The sequence below is a fragment of the Pinus tabuliformis genome, chromosome Q, assembly GCF_031772625.1.
Source record: "Pinus tabuliformis cultivar Carrire ecotype Pingquan chromosome Q, CPIR1, whole genome shotgun sequence".
In the NCBI taxonomy this organism is placed as follows: Eukaryota; Viridiplantae; Streptophyta; class Pinopsida; order Pinales; family Pinaceae; genus Pinus; species Pinus tabuliformis.
Genome location: NC_142296.1, coordinates 154,259,621 through 154,271,744, shown reverse-complemented (window position 1 = coordinate 154,271,744; position 12,124 = coordinate 154,259,621). Strand labels below are relative to the sequence as shown.

The window sequence follows — 12,124 nt, the reverse complement described above, 5'->3', positions numbered from 1 at the left end:
CCATCTATCACATCATATTTAAGAGAAAATTCTAAGATTCAAGCAGTGGAACATCACATCAAGCATCAACAACAAGTCCTCTAACTCTTAAAGGATAACCTTGTGTTGGCGTAGAATAGAATGAAACAACAGGCAGATCAACATCGCAGCGAAAGAAGTTTTGATGTAGGTGACTGGGTATTCCTACGGCTACAACCATATAAACAAATGTCCCTCAAGCAAGCTAAGAAGGAGAATAAATTATCACCAAAGTATTATGGTCCGTACAAGGTGTTGCAAAAGATTGGTACTGTGGCATACAAATTGGAGCTTCCTGCAGCTTCTCGAGTGCACCCAGTTTTCCATGTTTCATGTTTAAAGAAGGTTATAGGCGACAAGCTCCCAGTTCAAACAATATTGCCAAAACTTGACGAGGAAGGAAAAATTATGTTGGAACTGGAGGTAGTCACAGAAACAAGAACTCGACAGCTACAAAATCGATCAATTTTGGAGTATCTCATCAAGTGGAAGAACTTATCCGCTGAAGATTCCACATGGGAGGATGAGAATTTTATACAGAAGCATCCAGAACTACTCAAGCGTTGAGGACAACACTTTTTTGAAGAAGAGGGGCATGTTAGGTCCCTATAATACTAGTGATTACCCCAATACTATTGTAGTTGTATCCCTTGTTAATATTGTTGTGCCCCTATTAGCCCCATATTGTTATTACTATGACCCATAGAATCCCTCTATTGTTATTTTTGTGCCTTTATATTATTATTGTTAGGTCGGCTTGGTTATATTGTGACCCCTTAGACTCCTATATATAGAAAGGAGGTTTTGTCATTTGAATCATCCAAGAATCATTCATTTGTGTAATGTAAAGGAGGTTGCCCCCTTGAAGACGTTGAATTTTAAGGCATTAATCTATCTTTTCTATCTTTTTGTGAGTTGGTTTCATAACAAACTAACTTCCATAGGGGCTATGATGGATTAGGAGTTGATGGTAAGGACCGCACTTAACGCAATCTCCGAGGATTGGGAGACGTTTTTCCAAAGCATACTGGGCAGGAAGAGTCTTTCGGATTGGGAAGAACTGTGGGCAGCTCTTCGTCAAGAAGAGATCAGACGACTGACCAAGGCGGGGAGTAGCGACAAAGGGGTCAGGATCAAGAAGGAAGAGGAAGAGGATGCGGCTCTAGCATCTGTGGGAAAGTAGGAGAAGAGGAAGAAGAAGGACCTCTCCAAAGTCGAGTGCTTCCATTGTGGGGAACTAGGTCATAGTGTGAACTAGTGTCCGAGGAAGAAGAGTAAGGGAGAGGCTTCTGACTCAATGGCAGCGCCAACAAAGGCAGAGAAAGAAGTCAAGGAGGATGATGATTGTGCCATGAGTGCTCATGTGCCACTTGAAAAGAAGTGGGGAGACATCGAGCTATAGTTAAGAGGACTACAGGCGATGAGGGGCAGGATCCATGAGGTACCCAACCTCTTGGATTATACCTTCCTACAGGAACCCCGAAGAGGAGTAGCAGGATTGGCGGATGTAGGTAGAGACGGATGTGGATGAAGCGGTGGAGAGTGCTACAGTGCAAGAGTCCCCAGGCAGTGTGAGGCTAGCAGGCTACAACAGTGCGAGAGGCACGGGAGTGTTGCACCAGTGTAGGATGGCACAGAGAGGTGTGTAACGATGCGAGATGCAGGGAGTTGTTGCAACAACGCAGAGGTCAATAGAGGAAGCACTTGTTAGCGACAAAGGGAGCTTCAACATCGGGAGTGTTTCTAGCCTGATAGGGATGTCAGAAGTTGGGTGAATCGGTTACTTACTTCTCAGTAATTGAGTTGCAATGCAATAGCACGATGTAGCATGATGAGAGGGGGATGCAGTGCATATGCAGTGTTGGGAGTATGGACCAGCAACAACATGGATGCAGGGGAGTTGTTGTATGGATGCAGGAGTGGCAGTGGCAAGGCCATGGGCAGCAGTATAGGATGCAGCAGTGCAGAGGATGTTGGGCGGGGAGGCCTAGCATCAGCACAGGTACCAGTGCCGGATAATCAGGGTGATCTTTAGTGTGGAGTATTACTAGAGCACAATCCTCGCTAAGAGGGAGTGTTGATTTGGGGTAGCATTGGATGTGTTCTAGCCATGAAAATTGGTGGAAAGGCTAAAGCACATGAGATCTCCAAGACCCAGAAATGGTTTGGACAGATTGTACTCGATTTGAGAGATATTAAAATAATTAATATTTTTAATGGAGTTCCTAAGTCTGAACTTAGGAAAAATAAAATATTAATGGGTATTGATATAAAACTAGGTTAGAAGGTTCCAAAAGTCATGGATCAAACCAAATCTAATATTAGCCATTGGTTAGAGATTTAATCTCGGTCGTTGAAGGACCAACGAGAAAAGTATAAGAAGAGGCTTGAGAGTCAGTTGGAGAATACACCAAAGTGATCAGTCATTCATTTTGCTAGAGCGGGGTTGCTAAGAAAAAGTGAATCAGTGATCAGCAGCGAGGGGTAATGAGTAATGGGCAGAGAGGCAGAGACAATACTGAGAGACTAGCGCAGATGCAGGGAGAGCGAGAGCAGCAGCCAGTTTAGGCCACGCAGAGCCAAGCAGAGACAGCGCGGAGGCTAGAGAAACTGCGTCATCCACGCAGAGGCTGCTGGAGTGGCGTAGAGGGTCCCAGAGACTACGCAGTGCCTCAGAGGGCTGACGCAGATAAGCAGGAGGCTGACGCAAAGGTCAGAAGGGCCAGTGTTGAGCTTCAGTTGTGCCAGAGAGGGTTTCATGGGATAGGTTTTCTGAATACATGTTTCCGAATATAGAGGTATTGCTGCCGTTTATTTTTCTCTGTCGGGTGAGCCGGTTAGGCACCCAATTGTACTCAAAGAAATACTGCATAATAATAAACCCTCAGAATCGCTGCACCGGTTTTCCCGCATTAGGTTTTTCCGGGGACATTTGTCCAAAAATAATGGTGTCACTTGTGTGTTTGTTTTCTTTTAGCTGATGATCTGTAGATGTTGTGACTGTATTGTGTTTATTTCGGTATTTAAATGTTTTAAATAACTTGTTCAGAATTTACAAGTAGAAGAAATAAACCAGCAGAATACAGATTAATTTTCTAACAGATAGACTTAGAATATTCAACAGTTGAGGATGACATGTTAGATTCTATGAAGATGTAAAATCAGCTAAGGTGTCATTAGCATCAATCACATGTAGGGTTTTAAGGAGGATGATTCAGATGTCTTTAACAAGGTTATAGTCCAAGAAGAAGAAATTCAACAACCTATAGCACATTATATCCCACCTCATTTGAGGAACAATGGATATGGAAAACCTATGATATCACTTGTGGCAATTATACGAAAAGTGAAACCAAAGACCCTAAAATTCAAGGGAAGCATAAAGGGTAAAAATATCACAATCTTAGTAGATTTTGGAAGGATGCAATTTTGTGAATATTATTCTTGCAAGAAAATTAAATATTTCTTAATTACCTGACTCATGAGGAATATTTTTGCTACATCTGCTAATGGCCAACAAATCAAAGGATTACAATGATGCCATAAGGTTTCTGTACAGATACAAAATTTGGAACTACAATCTGGATATTATGCTTTACCCCTTATTGGACTGGACATGGTGTTACGCATGGAGTGGTTGATGCAATTGGGCACTTATGCCCCAAACATACAAGAGAAATTTAAGGAATTCAAATGGCAAGGGAAGAACTACAAACTATATGGGTTGGAAAGCCTACATCATTCTTTAAAAAAACTCACAAATATCAAAATACAAATTGGGAATCAAGATGCCTCTCTACAACGGAAGAAAAACTCATCCAACATTGCTTTTAGGAAAAAATGTTTTTAAAGGAGAAAACAATGTTATATACATAGAGCCTGGGCTAATAATAAATAAATAAATAAATAAATATTGCTAATAATTAATAAAATTAAAATATAATAAAAGTAATAAGAATAAAGTCATGACTTTTCATTAAGAGGCACCTTAGGCTATATTTATAGTTGGGGCCTAAATTTTTTATTTTAACTGAGAATTCTGAAGAATATAAATAGTGGGTTTTTATACTTCAAACATGTATGGTTGGTTTACAGGGCAACTTGCAACCCGATTATAGTGGAGATCACATGGTTTTGATTTATATAGATAACTATAAAGTCATATTGCTCATAAGGATATAGTTAACTGAAGTTCCCGGTTTTTGTATTGAAGATGTATATGGTAAGATAATAGAGAACAGTGTTCTTACATTATTTGTAATCCTTTCCAATTATTCGTGATATTGGTTGTTGGCTTTTCTAAGTTTTAAAAAACTGTTGTTTGTACTTTATTTTATAATTGTTATAAAAAATAAAGGTATAAATGGAAATGCATATTTTCAACTAGATGGTGTGACAAAGCTAATTTAAGACTATTAGGCAAATATTTCAACTGTGCTAGTCCTCTCCGTTAGGCATGTTTTCTGGTCATGATCGACATATTAGCCACACTTACTATTATAATTTTCTGATGAATATATCAATTTATTTTAGGATGTCTGGGAAGGTACTCGGCTTCTTGCCACTGATGTGGCTGCTGCCATGGGCTTCCTACAAAGAGCCTTAACAGGTGATGAGCTGACTGACAAGGAAAAGAAAATTCTTCGGAGGACACTAACAGATTTAGCTTCAGTTATACCAATTGGAATCCTCATGCTCCTTCCGGTATGTCTACCATAACATATGCATAGGCCTTTTATTTGCAAATGGGTTATTCTTTTACTCTTTGCATTCCAAATTGAATTATATGAAGTTACTAGGAATTTTTTTTTTTTTTCCTTCTCCCGTTCTGAAACCTTCTGTTATTAATATATGTATGGTTTCTGTTTCCTGATTTTCCTCCTCCATTAACACTTTGCCTTTGAATGGAGCTATTCTAAAATTTCCCCTAATTGTTTCAAAACATCCATGCCCTATAGTTTTTCTTTACTGTGACAATACTCATAGCTTCCATGCGAACAAAATCAGGTCTGCAATTCAAACTGCTTGGGATGATAATGGGAATTCTGATTTAGTAAAGGATTTTTATACCTTTAGCAAGGGCCACAAACTTCATTATAGGTTTATCTTCTTTCAAATTAGGAGTTTTGTTGATATGGTGAACCTCCATGTTGTGAAAGGAATTTGTCAATTGCAGGATTTTAATGTCAGTGGTGCTCAAGAAGCATAATTTGCCCGTGATTGTGCATCCTGTTAACAATCTTTTTAGCAGGGCCTCTAACAACACGGTAGCCTTGCTAGATGGGCAGTAAGGATCCACTACATGCCGTGAAACTCACTGCTTTACTCTTTTTCCCACTCATCCTTAAGTAATGTGACGAGCACCAGCCTAACCTCCCTCCCAGTAGTAATACAAGGAAGTTATGGTAAAGTCTAACACCATCCTAATGCTCAGTCTTTGCATCCATCTCTCTTGCTTGCGGGATGCCCACCCCTCCTCTCTGGTGGTATTCTCTCTGTATTGTCTCTATGGCTGGCTGGATGAGCTGTCTGGAGTGGTTTATGAAGGGTCTACTACCTTTGACTAGAGTACCACTGATGCAACATAAATGGACTACACAGTGGGAGGCCTTGGCCTAGGCCTAGGCCATGAAGATCGTGTCAATGAATGGATATCTGGGAATAATCGAACTACTTGTTGTAGCTATGCCCTCTCCTAGCGCAAGGTCGAAACTGGTGCAGTTATAGTCTCAACTGTTGGCCTTAACAGAGCAAATTTAGGAGATGAATTGGGTGAAGGCAGTGAGGGAACAAGTCTGGTGTATAGTGTGCAAGACGGAGGGGCACACTGCAAATGATTGTGCTTCAGTGAGGGTCGGGGTTGCGGCTCCTAATCCAACCTTGCGTCCCACCAGATTTCTTCCTTGTGAGATACACTTAGTCTCTTAGAAGTTATCCCTTGGGATTCCCCCCATGATTTGCCTATTTCAGTCTGAAGTGAGGGAAGCTTTTTGCTAAGGTGACAGTAGCAAAGCTTCCAAATAGAGTGCTTGGCTCAGTTGCATGCGGCCCAAGCTCCCGCTATTTAGGTCCACAACCCCCTGAACGACCAAGGGAGGAGTCCCTAAATATCCCCCAGCAACTCCGGTTTATGTCTAGTTCCTTATATGGAGTCAATGAGGTGGAGGTGTTCTTAGTCTATCTACCGGTTTTTAAAAAATACATTAAATAATTTATTTTTAATGAAAAAAACTATTTTTAAGATTTAAAACCATGATTCCAAGCCAATAGAAACAAAATATGCAAGGTTTGCTCATCTATATACCATGGAAAGGTGAATATATCAAAATGGCATTGAGTGCAATACATATCCGCTACAAAATACATAATCAATGAGGCTCTAAATGACCTCTACAGTCCAAAAACAATGCTCTAAGCTATGGGGTCACTGACCTACTACAAGTCTACATCTCAATGATCAACAACATGATCACTCCTCATCGTGATCAAACTCATCACCACTACTAGACAAGAGATCATCAACATGAGCTACATAAATAATATAGTTCAAAGTTTGAGGACTCCTAAAACTCCTTTACAACTTTAGTAGTAGTAGCAAAAACAGACATGAAAACTACAAATTACTGATCAACATGGTCACTCATGAAACTCATCATTGATTCAACGCTACTTGAAATACATAAACATTATCAACAAGAGATACATAAACATCATCTAGCTCAAAGTCTTTAGACTTGGATTGCTCAACCTTATAACATGATAGAAATTGAAAAGGTTTAACATGCCTAACCAATGATTTTGGTTTGAGTGAAGGGTTCATCTCCTCATCCTTATAATGTGGTAGAAAAAGATTAGCGTGCCTAACCAGTTGTTTTCCTTTGAGTGAAGAGTGCATTCTTATTAAGGACATGGTTGAGGAGTTCAACAGTCAATACCACCAGCATCAACAAAGTTCAACAATCAATGCCACCAACATCAAGTTTCTTAAAGGGCTTCATGCTTTTGATCAAATGCCAATCTCATACCCTCACGCATGATAGAATCAAATGGAAACATTGCAAACCCCCAAACTATGAAAACCTAAAAACCATTAAGTCTGTTGAATTTTGAGTGAAATCTAAAATTCTAGTTTTCTCCATATGAAATCCAATGAGGTCAAAACCACTCTCAAACATCCTAAGTCATTTCATGGTAATGCTAAAAATTTAAAAGGATGAAAATGAAAATTAAAGGAAATGTCATTTTTATTTTAAGAATTTAACATTTCTATTAATTGCCAATATTGCCAGGGCTGAGATGTGTCAGGAAAATGAGAGGGTAGGCATGTTTTTCTTGGAGGGATTATATTTGGAGGAAAACAACCCCAAATTTCCCTCAAAACAGCTTCAAAACTCGAAAAAAGCATTCTGTGGGATTTATGGTTGCCCTGGCAATAAACCCGCCGGTTTATGATGGAGTTCCATCCTAAACCGGTCGGTTAGTACTGGTTTTTCTAATTTTTAAGCGAAGGGAGGGGTCAAACTGGGTTTTTTTGCCAATTTGACCAGTTACCAGTTCAAACCAACCGGTTTTTAAAACACTGCTCTAACCAAATATGTGAGTTTTTATTAATTTTGAAAGTCTGGTTAAGGAGTTATAAGTCAAAATAACTTATTGTCTTATATGACATCCTATAAAACTTGTGTAAAACCATAGTGACAACAACCTATTTTCTTTAAACAACTAATCCACTGTGTGAAAAACACCTCTAGGGAGTTACCCTAAAGTGTGGAAAGGCTAGATGATAATTTTAGAGGCTTTAGAGGCCCAATTGTTGTAATCTCACTTCCCTATCATCTCCTTTTCCGTTCCCCTCCTAATGTGTTCCCATAAGTGTTGTGATGAATCACATGCCTAAGGTGGGGTTTGGGAAGGAATGCTTGGGATTGATCATTAATTCTTCTATGTTCAAGCTTGAAGGAATGGTCTTTGATTCCCCTTTTTTCCCTGCTTTCATGATCCCTTATCATAGAGTATGGTCATCTCATTTTCCCACCTCCCACCCTTGTGACCTTGCATATGGATGTCATAATTATCATGTTTTCTTTCAAGTGTTATCATAATTGATTATAGGGGTAGGAAATATGATCTTGATTTAATAATATGTTGGTTGCATTGGCTATATGACTATACCTAGTGCTTGCACAATGTAGCACGCATGGTAGTATAACATGCATTGCATATTGATTTTGCATAGCTACTATCATCATATCATGTTCTCATACTAGAATAAGTGCATTTAGATTACACTTGCATCTTAGATGTAATGACCCACCTACAATTACAAACAAAATGTGAATATTATCATGCATACGAGACAGTGTTATGAAACCAGGGAGCAGGAGCGGAAGCGACATTTGCAGAAGCTCCCGGTTTGGGAGCGAATCCCGGAGTGTTTTATCTATATATATATATATATATATATCTATATCTATATATCTATTTATATTTATATTTTGATACATATTTGTCAACAAAAACATGTAGAATAATGAATTAGATATAAAAAACATAAAAAAACATAGATTGAACCATATAACAACAATCATCTAGAAGTTATAATCTTCATCAACCACGTCCACAAGTTAGTAACATACAACATATTGAGTCTCATGATTCATCAATCTTAAAGTTTCAAGCTTTCAAAATTCAATATATAACATTTATCGTCATTGATCACCAAAGTTGTACTTGTAAGCTAAGTGTAACCATTACAACAAATAATATCTAACATGAAATGAAATGTTATAAAATGAAATGAAATGAAACAACTTTCAACTTTCATGAAGCATCATATTCATAATTCATTACTAATGAGTTATAATTGCCAACTTCAAACTTAAATTGTCATACATTGTTAAAAAAATATCATAATAAATATGAAAGAGTCAATAGTTATAAAAACTACTAGAAACTAGAGAAAAGAAGTAAATCTATTATCTATTTCTTATGCTTGGGCCTCTTGCCACCACGAGAAATGTCTAATTTTTTAGTCTTGTTGGAAAATCAGGATCTTTGTCATTAATATCACCCTCTAAGCATTAATATCCAAAGGTATCTTTGTCATTACCTCTGTATCTATATAGGGATCTTTGTCATTAATATCACCCTCTAAGCATTAACATAAGATAGAAAAAGCATAGCATGTCAAGTCAAGATTTTGTTTGAGTGATGCGTACATTTTTAGGAGGGTCATGATAGAGGAGTTCGACAATCAATGTCACTAACATCAAGGTACATAGAGGGATTGGTGCTCTTGATTAAATATGAGTTCCATACCCTAATACATGACAAAATTCAATGGAAACTTTGCAATCCCCCAATCCTGAAAAACTGATAAGTCTGCTGGATTTTGAATGAAATCTAAAATTCTACTTTCTCAATATGAAATCCAAGGAGGTCGGAACCACTCTCAAACATCTTGAGTCATTTCATTTTCATCCTTTTACTTTAAGAATTTAACATTACCATGAATAGCATATCAATACTAGGGACACAAACTTGATCATTACGCTGCCCCACTAAAAAATTATTTGTTTCTTTCAAAAAAAATTGCATTTCGAACATTACTACAAAAAAACATTTGCAAAAAAGGAAAAACACTTCCAAAAATGCAGGGAGCGAAATTTTTTTTAGGGAGCGCGCTCTCGACCTTCTCTCGCGTCGCTCCCGCCCGGAGCGCGGATTGGGAGCGGGATCGGGGGGGGGGGGGGCTCCCCCGCAACACTGATACGAGACATCCATATGATAGCTATATATGCATGAACTGCATGTATTGCACTAGTATACATACTGACTAATATTAGGAAAAGTCTAAGTTTAAGTTGATGAATCGATTACCGAAATAAATTCCTAACTCACCAGAATATAATAAATATATCGAGTGGGGCCTTGATATGTGAACCGCTCTTATATATATATATATATATATATATATATATATATATTAAATTTATTTATTTAAATATTAAATAAAACAATTTGGTTAAGTTGGAAATTAAATGTAATAAAATATTTTTAAATCTTAAACTAAATAAATGAACCATTTCAAGGATTCATTTCAATTAAACCTCCTCTATGCAAAAGAAAAGAAGGGTCAAGAATATTGGGAGATGACATCAAAGAAAAATGGGGAAATGGTGGAGGGAGGAGGCTGACAGCGAGGAGGTTGGGAGATGGTGGAGTTAAGCATATAAGGGAGTGGAGGAGATCATGAGAGAGGGAGGATTTTGTGAGTTCTATAGAGAGATAAGAATTTCTAACAAAGCCACAAACATTGAGGGAGATTGAGCTTAATTGTTCTTGGAGATTTGGGCATGGGGGCCAGAATGCTTCAAATTTGAAGTACTTTGGAACTGGGTACCGAGATTGTGCCCAGTTTGGCAGGGAGGTTTTGGTCATTTTGGTAATGAAAACAAATTGGTGCTACAAGAGGTCGAGATCGACTTCAAACACGGAAGCCAGGTATGTATCTGTGAATCAAATTGATAAATTTTGTTTAAATTGTAGCTGGTAAATTTTGTAGAATTTAGAAATTTAATTTGGGTTTGCTCATTAAATCTTTCTGGCAGAATTTTAGAAATAAAATTTTGGTTTGGCCATCAAATCAAATTAGGCTTACTTTCGTGTATGGTTTTATTATTTGATGAAAGCATGGGCGATAAAAGTGCACCAAGGACACATGCTTCCAACATTGTTTGTGATGTTTAGGATATAGGTTTGTGGTCCTACATGATTGTTGGTGTTCTCATGACCTCCTCGTTCGAGTACATTGATTGTGCACTCAACAAAGAGCTCTTGTCCTAGTTGGAGCTAGATGTTACCCACCAAAAGTGGGTGACCCGATAGGAGAATTTTTCTCCTAGATTTGTGTTAAGTCAGCTGTCAGCAACCCCGACATCCACCAATGTAGATGATACATTGTATCACTTGATCTCCGCTCCCTACACTAGTCATATGTCCCCTTCCCCATCGGTCGAGAGCATATGTTCAAAGGTGGGCAATCCAACCTAAAAGGTATGCTTTTCATTACGAAATCAGGTGCTTATTCTTGTTTTTCCTTGGGCATCTTGGTCATGGATTGGTTGGTGACATGGAAGAGGGAAGGGTTTTTACCATGGTTTTGTTCCCTCACCTTAGATGGGGAGTTAATCCTCAAAGCTAGTCCCATGGGATCTCCCTTATTGACCTATAGTTTAAAGGACACAACTTGGGAAACCCTGATTTTGGTTGCATGGTCTCGTTTTCCCATTCCATATTTTTCACTCCCCTCTGCACATTAGAAGCCCTATTTCATCATTTTCTTTCTCTAGGTCCACATGACCACCAAGTCCACAAGGTAGTGGCACACCCCCTCTCCTTGTCCACATGTCTGGGTCAGGCCTGGAAATGTTGCCCCGAAGGTTCATGCAGTGAAAAGAACGTTGAAAGTATATCATGGCCACAAGCAAGAAACAATAGAAAAAAAATATTATAAAATGCAAAAGATGGTCGAGGCATTAATATAGCACGTGGGAAAAAGCCAAACATGAGATTTGCCCCTTATTATGGCCATTACCCTAGTTCCTAGGGCCCCATGAGTACCCCTATGTCATTAAGAAACCCATGCACATCCCAACCCTGGTGGGCAATGAATTGCCCCACCTTAAGTGGGTAATAACTGCTTATATCATATATAACATGCTCTTATTTCCTAGATCCTCGAGTAGTAATACAAAGAAAAATCAAGAAAAGGAAGAAAGCAAATAAAGAAGTGTAGAGAAACAAAAGTAGGAGGTAACTCATATATCTACAATTGCTCCCTCCTACATCTATACACCCAATATGTGGATATTCCTCATCATTGTCACCCTTGAACCTATGGCATTTGGCATTGAGGCCCCCATATTTCCATCCATTCATCATAATTCACATGACATCTATCAAATAAAGGATGTACCAGGGAACTGTCTTTCCCCTTAGGGGCTGGGAACACCTAATAGCCTTGTTTATTAGTCACTCCTACCTAGGGAGGTAAAATTATTACGAACTTGAAACTCCAAATTTGGAAGGGAAGCCCACTATGAAG

General features: G+C 38.6%; 1 protein-coding gene across 1 annotated transcript in view; it reads left to right on the top strand.

The window, feature by feature from the left end:
* The window catches only part of LOC149218718 (uncharacterized), a 345,217-nt gene that overhangs the window by 271,044 nt on the left and 62,049 nt on the right, over positions 1 to 12,124 (top strand). The window contains exon 15 of the mRNA XM_089386617.1: positions 4,552 to 4,722. Coding sequence (XP_089242743.1) covers positions 4,552 to 4,722 — 171 coding nt within the window. The remainder of the gene's footprint in view (positions 1 to 4,551; positions 4,723 to 12,124) is intronic.